The sequence below is a fragment of the Bison bison genome, unplaced genomic scaffold (assembly GCF_000754665.1).
Source record: "Bison bison bison isolate TAMUID 2011002044 unplaced genomic scaffold, Bison_UMD1.0 scf7180017864366, whole genome shotgun sequence".
Lineage (NCBI taxonomy): Eukaryota > Metazoa > Chordata > Mammalia > Artiodactyla > Bovidae > Bison > Bison bison.
In genome coordinates this window covers 1,750,394-1,765,879 of record NW_011494938.1, presented here as the reverse complement: position 1 = coordinate 1,765,879, position 15,486 = coordinate 1,750,394, and the positions used below count along the sequence as shown (strand labels likewise).

The following is a 15,486-nucleotide window of genomic DNA, read 5'->3' as shown; positions in this document are numbered from 1 at the left end:
TGCTCAGCTTTCTTCACAGTCCAACTCTCACATCCATACATGAACACTGGAAAAACCATAGCCTTGACTAGATGGACCTTTGTTGGCAAAGTAATGTCTCTGCTTTTGAATATGCTATCTAGGTTGGTCATAACTTTCCTTCCAAGGAGTAAGCGTCTTTCAATTTCACGGCTGCAGTCACCATCTGCAGTGATTTTGGAGCCCAGAAAAATAAAGTCTGACACTGTTTCCACTGTTTCCCCATCTATTTCCCATGAAGTGATGGGACCAGATGCCATGATCTTCGTTTTCTGAATGTTGAGTTTTAAGCCAACTTTTTCACTCTCCTCTTTCACTTTCATCAAGAGGCTTTTGAGTTCCTCTTCACTTTCTGCCATAAGGGTGGTGTCATCTGCATATCTGAGGTTATTGATATTTCTCCCGGCAATCTTGATTCCAGCTTGTGCTTCTTCCAGTCCAGCGTTTCTCATGATTGACTCTGCACAGAAGTTAAACCCAACAAATGATGGGCAAACAAAAAAGCATGTACTGTCAGGTTGAATTTTTTTGCATTCAACCATCTTTACAGATAGTCTACAGTTTAGTTACTCTGTGTATATTAAAAAAATTTTTTAAGTCTATTATTTTGATAAGTTACTATTTCAATTCAGAACATCACAGTTTGTTTGGAGGTAATTATGAATTACGTACGTACCATGTCAAATTCTAAGTACATTTCTCTGTCATAGATTTCTTTATTTAATAAGAACATTAATCTTCACCAGGATTCTGTGGTCTACCAAACAATGCATAAACAGACACAGGTGCAGTGCTGAGCTGAATCTACAGTAGCGTTCACAATAATGAAAGATGTTTCATCTCTGACAGAAAAAAAATTCCTAAATTTCCAAGAATTGGGAGGGGGTAGGAATACTAAACCATTACTGGTTTGACTTAGCTAATTTTCTTTTTGAAGGATCTGGTAACACTGATACAAACTGGTAGCATTTAACTTTCTGCAGAGGTCTTCTGCTAATGGAGCCAATGTACGAATAGCTATAGCTTCATTTTGTTTATATACATAAGAAAATTTGGAATTGAAAATGAACAAAATTAATTTAGAAGAGTGGTCATTTGATCTAAATGAAAACTCATGCTTCACAGAGTGATAGTTAAATGCATTTCTTTCTGTTACATCTGATAAACACTAAATTTTGGCTTGCTCTCCTTGAAATAATGACTAAGTTTTGGAGTAAATGCTAGATACCTCTATAAACAAGTTTATTTCATTTGGTTACTGCTATCACCATTGCCCTCACAGTGCATGATAAAAGTAAATAAACATTTTACTTTAGTTGTATGTTCATCAACAGCTTTCTTGAGAAATAGTAATTCAGTATATAATTTTTCATTAAATATGCACTTTTAAAACCTTATTGCTGCTGAAAGAGTTTGTTACAGAACAGTGTTACCAAACAAAGGGACTTATAGCATATGATATATGATAAAGCCACTGTAGCAAAAACAGTTAAATTCTCTAAGGTGGGCTTCTCACCCCCTATTTCCCACACATATTTCACACCCAACCTATCACTTCTCATATTTCCCCTGACTTCCCAGATGCCAGAGCAGCCTGGCAGCTTCATGAACTGTGCAGAATATGGTGTGAACCACAACATACCTGGTAGAACGCCAACTTTTCTGCTTCCCTTACCAGCCCAACTACCCAAAAGAACGAGGAGAACTAGCTGTCTTCAAGTTACCTCTTCCTGTTCTCTCCAGATCCCATTCAGGCAGGCAAGCCTTTGTTCCTGCTGCTCCACGGAACCAGTTAGGCCTGAGTTTTGCTCCACAGAACTGGTCAAGCCTGAGCTTTGCTTCACCAACCAGCAGCATCTGACACAGTTGCTCATTCTTGCTCAGATTCTCTCTTACTTTCTCATCCCTGGTGGTTCCTTTACTAGATTCTCACTCTCCAGAACTCTAGGCATTTCATCCTCAGAGAAAGCCTCTCTTTTCTCTATTTGTGCTCATTTCCTAGGTGATCTCATGGATGTAAATGTTATCTAGACTAGTGACGTGCACTGTCCCCCCTAAACTCCAGGTTTGTATGTTGACTACTACCTTGAGATCTTAATGGTTCTTAATCACCATGTGGAACTGAACAAGCCCCCAACTCTTGTTCCTCCTGCAGTTTTCCGCAACTCAATGAACGCCAATGCCACCCTCTAGCTGTTCAAGCCAGAAAGCTTAGTCATCCTTGTTCTTTTTCTCACATTTAATCCACTAACAAATCCTGTTGGCTCTACGTTCGATGTATATATACGTGTGTGTATATATATATGTCTGACCTCTTTTCAACACCTCCATCAATACCACTTTGTCCCAAGCCACCACCATTTACCTGGATTAATGCAATAGTCTTGCAACTAGTCTCTCTGTTTCCATCCTTGCTCTACTATTGTCTGTTCTTAACAGACAATAAAAAGACTAATCTTTTAAAAAGCTAGGATTTATTTGGCTACTAGGTATAATAGAAAACTTAAAAAAAAAAAAAAACTTTTCTTTATTAACAATTGAGCACTTAATGCTTGTTTTTAAAGTGAAATCTTATGGGAAATACCCAAAACATGAGAACTGATGAAAGCTGAGCTGGTACAGCAGCGATATTCTGATGGACAAATTAGTACTTCCTTTCTCATGCAACCAAGGCACTTTTGAGACTGTAAAGAGTTGGAAAAACCACTGCTCTGGAACAATTTATAGAGCTATTCCATTTTTCTTGAAGATCTCAAAAAAAAAAAAAACCAAAACAGCTTTCTTAAAGAAATGTATATGAAAACTTGATTTCAATCTAATCATCCCTCAGCTTCCTCTAGAAACTTGTGTTGCACAGAGTCCAATTAAAAACCTCGACAGAAAGATTGAAAAGATAGTCACTGGCAGCAAACAATTATGAAACTTCAACCAACAATACAATTTCTTCTTTGAGGCTACTTTATTATGCATCTATATAGAAAAGTTATCCTAATATTTTGTTAACAATGCATTTCTACTACTTTTTTACTATCATAGAACAATTTTTTTTAACAATATACTGTTTCTCTAGATTACAGGGACTTGTCTATCACCTACTCTCACTGTGCCAAGAGAATATGATTTTCTTAGCTGAGAATTAAATGTGGTCACTTTTAAGGGAGAAAGGCACACTGACGGAAAGATAGGAGGAATGTGAGGCTTCTCTCAGTCTAAATACCATGGGTGTTAGTAAAATATTATTTTGGACTCCATAGACTTGATTCCTTATAATGTTTCTTGCTGTTGACTCCCCATCAGTAAACAGGGAGTAATGGCTTTCCTCTGCCTCACAGGGTGATGAATCCTGGTTTGCCTTAGAATTTCTGTTTTAGCATTAAAAGTAGTACTGGTGTAGCAAACTGGGAAGGCTTGTTACCTCATTCTCCATAACATAGGAATACTATCCAACTGAAGCAAGGGGAAGGTAAGATAATTCAAAACATTTCATATAGTTTATTGCAAAGAATTCACAGATTCTCAACAAATTATTGTTGCTATTATTCTGTTTATTTTATGCCTATATTAAATGATCCCTTGTGATCATATGAGAAATGGTTCAGATGCAACAAACACATCTTAAAATTTCTTAAGATGCTTTTACTTTGTACCATGCTTTTCAGGCATGCCTTTATTTACATACTTAGGGAAACTACATAAATATAGTTCCTGACAATCTTTTGAAAAATAAAAAAGTTACAATTATAATATTGGAAGTAAACTGAGTATTGGCCCCACAGATATATCACAAGGTATAAATAATTCAACCTTTATATTAACATATGAAAAGGGAGTGGTGTTCTATATTATGATTCTAAGTGTGTTTACACATGTTTATTTCCCCCAAAAGTTTGCATTTTTAATATCTTACCTATAACAGAGACTTGAAGTAACTCAATCTTATCCCTGAGGCCTGCAGCTCTCAGATTGTCATATGCACCTGATAACTGGGAGTCACTGACATCAGCACCCACGTAATACACATGCTGTGAGGGGAGAAACTCACATTGTAAATAAAACCGTATTTATGTAGTTAAGGAAATCTACTTGCAGTTTTTCAAATGATGAAAATGAAATCAATAGATTTGTTAATTCACATTGAAAGAAATGTACGATATTTCTTTAAAATAACATTCAAGGACCAAAACCCGAGAAGTTTTTGGTAAAATGTTAACACATTAATTTTTAACATTTTACAATTAATATTTTAAAATACAAATGTCTAAGGAATTGAGGGATTTGTATAATGTAGGGCATGACTAGTTATTGGAATTCTGTCATAATTGCCTAAATTTATCACAGTATTTAAAGAAATAACAGTAATTTAATTAACCTTTCATAGTCTACTTTGACTACAATTAAATAGTAACTCATATAATTAAAAATAATAATCCCTACACAATCTACCTGTAAAAAATGGTTAAGTGAATACACAACACACACTGATTAAAGTAAAACACTGCTTGGTTTACCAAACTTTAGAACTTACTGGCCATTCCTTAGCAGCTTCCAAAAGTATTGTTCCAAGTCCACACATTGGATCTAAAACAACTGCACCAGCCTATAGATAGAAATGTGGATTTGCTGCTGTTAAATCTACTGTAACAGGTATTATACAAGAAGCCTAAAACTTGAGGAATCAATCATTTCAGAGTAAAGATTCCTTTCTCAACTCTATTAGGAGTTTCAGGTAGTTAAAGCCCTAGGGCAGGTGTCTGCTTGGCACATTTAAAGATTAGGCAGGAGACCAGTGTGTTAAAGCACAGTGGGGGCCAGGCAGCTCCACCAAGATGCGCTGTGTAGAATTACAACCACCATGTCCTACAGGTTTAAAAAACTGTGCAGCTCATGGTACAAGCCTATAGTATGACACGTGGGGCTTCTGCTTCTTACCCGGAAAGTGACACAGCGAAGGGGTCACCAGCAGAGGCAAAGAAAACACAACAAATCAGGCACTGGCTTTTAAAGTGCCATCTGGAAGTTGACACACATCATTTCCACCAACATTTAATTGGGGAAAGCACGTCAGTCGCATGACACACACAATGTGAAGAGGTTGGGAAAGGGGCCCTCCTCTCTGTACCTGAGAGGAGAGCAGGAAATCTGGAGGAAACAAACTAATGACTCTCCCCTCTGGGGGACAGAGGGTGTCACACCATGTCTGATCTTGTCGCTGTTACCAGGATTCTGATTCTATTCTGAAGGATGGGAAACTACTGCAGGGTTCTGAGCAGAGGAGAAACATGCAACATTTCAAAGGGATCACTCTGGCTGCCCTGGTGAGAAAGGACCACAGAAAAGTAGGGGAGTTACGAGGAGGCTAGTTAGGGAATCCAGGCAGAGATAATGGCGGCCCGGATAAAGAGTGACGTTGGTGGAGGTGGGAGAAGTAGTTGGATTCTGGGTATATTTTAAAGGAAGAACCGACAGGATGGATGGCAATGCGGAATATTACAAAATGACAATGGTCTGATGTGACTGAAGTTTTTAAGAGAAGGTAAAAAAAATATATAAGCCTATCGTTTGGATGTTGGTGATCTCCTAAGTACCAACGTTTGGTAGATGAAGGCCCAGCAGAGGACCCTGACACAGAGCCTAGGCTGGTCCTCAAACAAAGGGGAAGCATCCCACAGGCAGGAGTGGTGACAGTGACCACGTGCGGGTAGGCTAAGCAAGGTGAGTGGTTTCGGTGGCATGCTCAGAGAAGAGCCTGAGGGAAGGGGACACCAGAGAGCACGGGAAGGAAGAAGTAGACACCAAATATGGATGGCTGGTCCTAAGTGTTTCTCTAAAGGGAAGCAGAGGAGGGGGTGAGAGCTGATGGATCATGTGGGTTCAGGAGAGGGTCAATTCATTTTTAAGTTGCAAGATATTATAGCACGTGCACATGCTGATGGGAATGACCCAGTAGAGAAAAAAGTCCTTAAGGAGGCACGAGGGAATGGAATCCAGCACACAAGTAAGGGAGCAAACAAGGACAGTTCATTTATTATAATGATTATAATAATTATAAGCCATTGTAATTCCAATATGTTGGTAGACCTCGTGAGAACATGTTAAACTTCTCTTTTGATTCCATTATTTATGTCACTTAAGAAGCAGGAGAATTACAAGTATGCTCAAGGGAATGACTGTAATGATAGAGCCTAAAATCCACATGGGGAGGGAGGGCTGAGTACAGGTGGTGAGCAGGGCCACCTACTGGGCTTCCTTGGTAGCCCAGCCGGTAAAGAATCCGCCTGCAATACAGGAGACCCTGGTTCAATTCCTGGGTCGGGAAGATCCCTGGAGAAGGGCATGGCAACCCTTTCCAGTATTCTTGCCTGGAGAATCCCATGGACAGAGGCACCTGGCGGGCTACAGCCCATGTGGCTGCAAAGAGTCGGACACGACTGGACTAAGCACAGCATAGCACAGGGCCACCAGTGACTAGCGGTCTCATGGAGTTAAAAAACGATGGCAGGGCACAGGAGGAAGTGAGTGGGAAGGAGGAGGAGGATAAGAGCAGCATTTTTGGGATTTGGGGAAGGTATACTTTTCTGGGTATGATAAATTCTAGGATGTGACTACAGCAGATCATGAGAGGCAGGGAGAGCAAGACACTAAGGCATCAGATAGTGCAGACACTGAGTTGATAAAGATTTCTGACAGGAATAATGCTGTATACTAGTACAGCGGTGACAAGAGATCTGTAGATGACCAGGATGATTGGATGGCACGTACTTCTAAGGCAGCGAGAGATCCTGGGCAGAAAGGGCAGCGAGGTGCAAGCCGGACACCTACCCCAGCGCCAGGCCCAGAGGTCCCTTGGTCTGTCTACAGAGGAGGCAGAGTGCTCAGAAGACAGCGGGGTTCAGCCAGAGCCAGGGGCTACCTGATGAAAAGAAACAAAATGTCCTTCAGAAGCTTCTCCCTGACACTAAATTCTACCAGAGTGTCATATGGATCCCCCATGAAGGGGCAGAAAAGTCACAAAAAGAATAATGATTTAAATGACAATTTTAAGATTAATAGCGGTATGAGAACTAATTTTTATTAACGACTTAAAATGTATCAAACTCCATGCTCTTTCTCCCCGCAGTCCCTCTTCGATGAGGTGATCTGCCCTTAAATATTTTTCAATGTCCTGATTTTACTGCAGGACTGTCATGACACCTGGGGACATAGACAGTGGCAGAGAAGTATTTCCATATGCTTAAAGTAATAACCAAGATTTACACAGAACTTGATTTTCCTTGCTTTTATGATCTGTATGAAGGAGAATGGTTTACATTGAACATGAAAAATACCTAACACCCCCAGGCTTAAATTTCAGTTTCCATGGCATTGGCCTACTCAAGGTTGAGCTGCTTGTGCAGTTTTAGGTACCAAGCTCCAAAGAGGGGCCGCCTAGATGAAGGCTGGATACTGGGATCATTTATACGGTGGGCCATACTGTGTTCTCCCAAAAAGAACCATGCTGTGCACATCTAAGGGTAGGAAGTCCCTTAAAAGCTAGAGCGAAAACAGGCAGAACAAACAATACACATCTAGTGAAGTGAAACTTCTGGAGGGAACAGATAAATATGTGAAAAAAGTTAAAGCCGCTAGAGATATCAAATATAGCATGTGATGTGTGCTAAGTTGCCTCAGACTCTGTGTGACCCCATGGACTGTAGCCCTCCCGGCTCCTTTGTCCATGAGATTCTCCAGGAAAGAATACTGAAGAGGGTTGCCATGCCCTTCTCCAAGGGATTTTCACAACTTAGGGACTGAATCCAGGTTTGTTCTGTCTCCTGCATTGGCAGACAGTTCTTTACCAAATATAGCATGCTGCTGCTGCTGCTAAGTCACTTCAGTCGTGTCCGACTCTGTGCGACCCCATAGATGGCAGCCCACCATGCTCCTTTTTCCCTGAGATTCTCCAGGCAAGAACACTGGAATGGGTTGCCACTTCCTTCTCCAATGCATGCATGCATGCTAAGTCGCTTCTTTCGTGTCTGACTCTGTACAACCCCATGGACAGCAGCCCACCAGGCTCCTCTGTCCCTGGGATTTTCTAAGCAAGAATACTGGAGTGGGTTGCCATTTCCTTCTCCAGTGCATGCATACATGCTAAGTCGCTTCAGTCGTGTCTGACTCTGTGTGACCCCATGGACAGCAGCCCTCCTCTGTCCATGGAATTCTCTAGGCATACACATACACAATTTTCCAAAGCTAAAAAAATCCATGATTTTAAAACTAAACATTTCAGTAAAGTACAGCACATTTTGGTGACTCTGGTTATACCTTGGAAGATAATGTCCAAGGAAAACTCAAAATACACAGGCAAAATATAAAGAGATGGAAAATATGTGAGAAAGGAAGCTTAACATGTTTATCACAGGATCTCCAGAAACAAAAAAAAGGAAATTGTTTAAGGTAAAAGACACTAAAGCAAAATAGTTGAGGAAATAATAAGTAAATAATGGATGAAAGAGTACCTGAGCTGGAGGAAAAAATGATTTCTATAATTATTATATATACTAAATAATAGTTATTATAATTATTATTACTGTTGAGGTCCAGGGCAGGATGCCCCAAAATATGCTTTAATGGCATACTGATTATTTTGAGTTAAAAGTTACTTAAGAAACAGCAGGTAATGATATAAAAAGGACATACACTCTGACCCACTTCTCTCCCCCTGAAAGCAGGAATTTAATCTCCCAAGTGAAGGTATCTTCCCTCTACCAGGAGGATAGAAAGCATCTTTATCACCCGAGTTAGGGAATTCAAAGCTGTATACATGAGAAAGCTGGATAAACAAACTGTTACTTCTTCACTAGTCTGGTACCCCAAGCACAAACCTCTTTGTTTTGTTAAATCTTCACAAGTGTTTCTTTGTCTAAAAATAATATATAAATAGCCTGCTTCCATCACTTCAGGGGTCCCACATCTATGAGAGTTTCATGCATACAAACTAAAAATTTTTTTCTCCTGTTAATCTGTCTTGTGTCAATTTAATTATTAGATCAGTCAAAAGAACTCAAGGGGGGATAACAAGGTAATTTCTCCCTCCTTGACATTACCATAGCAGAAGTTAACACTTAGGTACTTCCTATATGCTAGGTGCTGTTCTAATCCCTTGATAAATGCTAATTCACATGGTCGTATGAGATGACTATTTTCATCTTGGAAGTGAGAAACCGAGGCGCAGAGATGTTAAGTATCTTACATAAAGTTTCCCAGACTGTAAGTGGTAGGGTTGGAAAGGGAACTCAGGGAGTTGGACTCATCCAGTTCTGGGCTGAATAAAAAAGATACTTACACAAGTACATCTGGTAATATCCCTGAGATTAGAGGATTAAAAAGAAAACTCTTACAAGCTTGCAAATAAAAAGAACAAGACAGCCATCAAGGAAAAGAAAAATCATACTGGCAGGAATTGCTCCCCTAAAACACTGGAAGTGAAAGGATAATGGAATAGCATCTATAGACGTCTGAGAGAAAAGGACTGGAACTCAAGGATCTCATACCAAGCCAAAGGGGGATACCCAGGTGACAGGAAGAAGTGTAAGGAGATACTGGAGTCCAGAGCGTATATTATTCAAATACCAAGTTTGAGGAAAGTACCAAGAAAAGACTATCCAAGCAACAAATAAAGCAGAGCAGAGACCTCAAAGAGAGAAAGATAAAGTGAAGAAGAAGGGTGAGAAGCTCTGTACCTCACACTATACCTGTGTGTTTATACAGAAATGCATGTTACACACACTGCATCTTAATGATTACGGATGGGTTGTGTAATATAAGTGCAGTATAAGAACTTTTGAAAACGGATATACTTGGAAATTTTGATGCATAATAAATAATTTAGTTCAAGCTGGTAGTTGGGAGTGGAAGAGGGTAAACATGTTTCAAAGGTCTCACTGTAGGGAGGAGCAAAGGTGGGCCAGAAGAAGAGAAAAAGTACCCTGGAGGTCTCATCTCATGACAAGGGAGGAGCGGACAGAGGAGGAAGTTCAGAGTGTTGGTGGTAAAAACAGTGTGCTGGCAAAGAAAAGAGTTGATGTCTTGTTTTAAAGTCAAGTCTCATGTGTTTAATTAAGAGAGCTGGGAGAGGGAGCCATTCAATAGCACACAGAGTAAAATCCAACCTCAGGGAAAACAATGAGACGATTCACTTCATGAAAGTAGCATAAAGAAAGAGTAAACTGCAAGAAGTTGCAAAGCAAATCTATCATAACTGGTGTATCTATCATAATACTGTACTGGATTCTCTCACTGAAAGAGCCTATCATTGTGAGATAAAGATAGAGTTCTATGTTTATAAAAAATACACACTGAAAACAAAGTTGAAAACAAAGCAGAACTACAAAGGAAAATGCAAAGAAAAAAAAGTGGAAATACTAAGACATGGTGAAATTTAAGTTTAAACTTACAAATCAACATGATGAAACCTTTAATAACAATAAAAAGGAACGCTTTACAATGAGGCAGTAACAGTCAAATGAGTATAAACCAAACTACAGAACAAACTACAGAATGAGGTGACAATGAATAAAAATGCAAAATCTTAAAAAATATAATCTAAATAATTTCAAAATACCTCTTTCAGTACTGAGCAGATAGTAAAACAGCAAGTAAAAGATACAGAGGCCATCTCTTGACTAGAAAATAAAATTATTTTCTTATGTTCATGGAGCATTTACAAAAACTGATCAAGATCTTGGTTAAATTTTAAGTAGAAGTTGTACAGGCCACATGACTATGACAAAAAATTAGAAATAATAAAATGTAGTTATCTTTTGACTCAGCATTTTCATAGCCAAAATACTCCCAGAAGTTTGACAAAAGCCTATCTCTGCAGTTCGTAAGTGTAATGGCAAGAAAAGAAATAGAAAAACAGAATAAAAAAGGTTAAAAGAACCAAAGAGAAAAGAAAGCAACCATCAATAAGAGGCTGTGTAAATTAATTATGGAAAGGACCTTGGTATTCAATTAAAAGGGACCAGAACAGGTTCCTTACCTTAATTTCTGCAAGGGAGGCCATTGCCCAGGCTGTGGTAGATCTCAACCCTGCTGTCTTGATGTAAGCTCTGCAGGCTAAAGGAACCCTATTAATAGGATACAAACAAAAATAATTAACCCATTCATACCTGTACATCATGCACTGAAGTATTGCCTAAGTTAGAGAGTATATAACCTTTTTATTAATACAAAATTACCTTCTCTAACTGGTACCTTGTCTAACCAGCCAGTGTGGTATTTCAGAAAGGAAAATTTTTTAGATAACTGAAATTTAAACCCTTAAGTGCTTAACTTGAAAAATTTAATCGTATGAGGGAAGTCTTTCTAACTTTATACGCTTCCCTGACTTCCCATGTAGAATAGACCTTTTCTCACTGACCCAGAGTCATCGAGAGTAAACTGCACTGTGCAGAATAGGACGCATGGCTGAACGGATGCCAACCCTTAAAGAATTTCTAAAAGGTCCCTTTCGTAAGTTTGCCTTTTGCTCATTTGCACCTTTCTCTAAAGTTGGAATGAAGCTTCACACTGCATTGTCGAAAATAATTTGTTGAATGAAATGCTGAAGCAGAGGACTCCCCAGTGAGTTCACCGGTCTCCATTACCTATCACTTCATACTTGATCTTCTACCCCATTATTGCTAATATCGGTGTTTCCAGATTTGATACAGATTTTCAAAATATTATTTCTATGTTTCTGGTGCAGTGAACAACACTGCCTTGCAAATTTCAATGCACTTATCCATTTTGTGTATACAATTTATTGGTAAGACATGATGTATGATTTCAAAAATCAATGCTTGGTTGTTTTGTGGTTAGGCCTGTTTTAAAGCCACTAAGAGGGCTCTTCTACTAACAATACACCAAGCCACAGTGTTTTCCAAACCCTATTTCCTTTCATCATTTTCTTTCTGCTCTTAAAGTTTTCTTGTTTTGTCTGTATTTATTGCAAGCCTCTTAAGATCTTAGAATTAGATGAGGTATGTCTTTTAAATAAAACAGTGTAATTATGTATTTAGTATTATGATGAAGAAGACTGCATGATAAAACTACGAGAGGTTGTTTTTGTTGAAAAGGTTTTTCAGGAAATAAAATTTCATACTGTAAATAGTACTATATCCAGAGATTTGGAATCTGGGATATAAACTTTGTGGGTAGAAGAATTATAAAATAATCTGATCAACAAATCTTGCTTCAGCAGGCTAAGTGCAGCAATTATCTCGCTACAAAACACATCAGGTAAAATCAAAACTGAGAAATTACTTTCACTCTAGACACACACACATAAATAGAATTGGTATGGAAAACTGTCTCTGTCCATACACATTACGAAGTCCTTTTCTACGCATCGGGGATTTATATAGAACCTTTGAAATTTTTGACTATTGTGTGCATACTTTTGCTAATAGAGGTTTATTTTATGGTAGCCAACTCTATTAATGTGTGACACAAGGGTACCCATTCTTATTTTGCTTGGACAAAACTAATCTGCTATTACTTCAACAAAAGGGCCTCATTATATCAGTAAAATAAAATTATTCAGGGAAAAGAACTGTTCAGAAATAAACTCTTTGAAAATAAAAATAATTCTCTACTTTCATAGGACCTGGCTAATGTGTTTATTTGGAGTTTTAGCTGGCTTTTACCCCAGTACAAAAATAAATGTGGCTTTTGATCCTCTTGTGCTCATATATGAATCTCTTCTTTATTTTCTTACACACCATTATCACCAAGTTGAAGACATTCTCATCTCCATCTCTAGCCTAGATCAGTCCCCTGAATCCCAGATCTTTATCTTCAAACGTGTGTTTGGAGACCTTTTACCTGGAAGTACTGCAAAACTTACAGACATAAACTAAGCATACTCTGCTTTCCCTGTATTTCATATCTCTATACATTTCTTCATTTTCGTGGGTCATTTCCTATCTACAATATATAGGGTATCCCCATCTACATCTGCAGGGGTTAGGGCCTGGCACTCCAAAAGGCACTGAAGTAGGGAAGCCTGGACACCTCGCAGGTGTAGTTGTAAAACAGCGGGTTAGGTTTGGAGGGTACTGGAGTAGGTGGGGGCCAAGGGAAGCCAACAGGGCCTTGAGCCATGTGATGACCTCATATGTGGTAAAGTGACTATTGGCGCGTGATTTCTGTAATCTCGAGGCTAGTGGGGCCTACCCTATAACTAGCACACAGCGAGAACTCAATCATTCAGCATTTCTTGACCATCCAGAATGTCCTCAGCTCTGTGCTAATCAACTGCGATGGTGCATCATCTGATAAAACTGTTACAATGACCTTAAGCATTCTTTTTACATTCTGATCCGGGCTTACACATGTACAAATGTGACCTCAGGGTCAATGGGATCTTTCCATAGGATTTTTATGATTTTAAAAATATTCCACACCTAGAATCACCTAGAGAAAAGATATCTAAATCACTTTATACTATGTAAACATGGCTATGCATGTAAAATGTTTTGAAGATGCCAACAATATTTACAGGCTCCCAAGAAACTGCAAATCACTATTTCCATCATCCAACCATCCATTCCTTCCCAAAGCATCTAAGAAAGTACTGCTGTATGATAAACATTCAATAAATATTTCTGAATAAGAAATATTCAGAAAAATTCAACTGCATTTATTATTATATAGTACCCTACATAACTAGGGAGAAAACCTGAAGAAGATTTTAAAAATTGGAATTACTCTCCCACAAAAAAAAACTGCAGTAAAATGTGAAGTATGTTCAAGATGAATTTTAAGAACTGTGATGTATTTTCTATTTTAATGAAAAATCCAAGAGGCCAATGGACTAAAAATTAGTTTAAATGTAGGCCTGTGAAAATCATTTAATAAAAAAATAGATATGATTTTCAATATGAAAAATGTAATCAGTCGACTATTGTGATCAAATCTTTCACAACTCTAACCAGTCCAATCAAGATCCAAAGTTCCATGCAAATACTTTACTGGTTCAAGCAAAGAACTCAAAGGCTTTGATTTAAGCTCCCTCTGATATATCAGTGTTTCACACTACGAATAAAAACACAAAGTTTTTAGTTTTACAAACTCTCCTAAGACACAAACCTGAAGCTTAGAAATAATACGTACCTGAACACAGGAATTCCCAGCACAGAGTAAATGTCACTTAGATGTATAAAAATCTGAAAGAACAAATATTGACGTTAGAATGGACCAGGTAATGCATTACCCAATGAATGACAATTTGAAAGCTTCCATTTGGAATCTATACAACGTATATATATTGTTTGTTTGTTCGTTTTTTAAATTTTATTTAATTTTTAAACTTTACATAATTGTATTAGTTTTGCAAAATATCAAAATGAATCCCCCACAGGTATACATGTGTTCCCCATCCTGAACCCTCAAATTCCAAGGCCTCTTCATATCTGAAAAAATGTTTCATAGTATTTTTTATTGAGCAAAGTAAATTTTAAGTACATCTCATAGAAAAATTCTGAAGTCAATTTGGTAAACAACTTATATTGAGAATCACATTAAGAAGAACTCAAGATCACTTTTCTTTACAGCGATTCTTTGAATTACCCTAACTAAATTAGATTTTTAAGCATTTTAGGTTAGAGCTGCTGCTGCTGCTAAGTCGCTTCAATCGTGTCCAACTCTGTGCGACCCCACAGACAGCAGCCCACCAGGCTCTGCCGTCCCTAGGATTCTCCAGGCAAGAACACTGGAGTGGTTGCCATTTCCTTCTCTAATGCATGAAAGTGGAAAGTGAAGTTGCTCAGTTGTGTCCGACCCTTAGCAACCCCATGAACTGCAGCCTTCCAGGCTCCGCCGTCCTTGGGATTTTCCAGGCAAGAGTACTGGAGTGGGTCGCCAGTGCCTTCTCCGTTTAGGTTAAAGACAATTACCTAAATCTACCCTAATTCTAGCCTCAAGTAAGACTTGATACCATGGTTAACAGAAAACCTGCTTAAGCTAATATACTGTAGCAAGAGTGACCTTTCACTCTATTATTTATAGGGACTGCTTTTTTTTTTCTTTTTAAAATTTTTATTGGGGTATAGTTAATCCACAAGCTGTGCTACTTTCAGGTGTACAGAAAAGTGCATCAGTTACATGAAGAGTTTATTCCTTTCTATCATGGCATCTGGTCCCATCACTTTATGGGAAATAGATGGGGAAACAGTGGAAACAGTGTCAGACTTTATTTTTTTGGGCTCCAAAATCACTGCAGATGGTGACTGCAGCCATGAAATTAAAAGACGCTTACTCCTTGGAAGAAAAGTTATGACCAACCTAGATAGCATATTCAAAAGCAGAGACATTACTTTGCCAACAAAGGTTCGTCTAGTCAAGGCTATGGTTTTTCCTGTGGTCATGTATGGATGTGAGAGTTGGACTGTGAAGAAAGCTGAGCACTGAAGAATTGTTGCCTTGGAACTGTGGTGTTGGAGA

At 38.5% G+C, this 15,486-nt stretch overlaps 1 protein-coding gene across 2 annotated transcripts in view; it reads right to left on the bottom strand.

The window, feature by feature from the left end:
• THUMPD2 (THUMP domain containing 2) overlaps positions 1-15,486 on the bottom strand; it is a 39,485-nt gene that overhangs the window by 13,490 nt on the left and 10,509 nt on the right. The window contains exons 5-8 of one of the 2 annotated variants that reach the window (XM_010855559.1): positions 14,158-14,210; positions 11,042-11,129; positions 4,544-4,615; positions 3,926-4,040 (exon numbers count right to left, since the gene is read on the bottom strand). In XM_010855559.1, coding sequence (XP_010853861.1) covers positions 3,926-4,040; positions 4,544-4,615; positions 11,042-11,129; positions 14,158-14,210 — 328 coding nt within the window. The remainder of the gene's footprint in view (positions 1-3,925; positions 4,041-4,543; positions 4,616-11,041; positions 11,130-14,157; positions 14,211-15,486) is intronic. The other variant, XM_010855560.1, reaches the window with a different exon arrangement.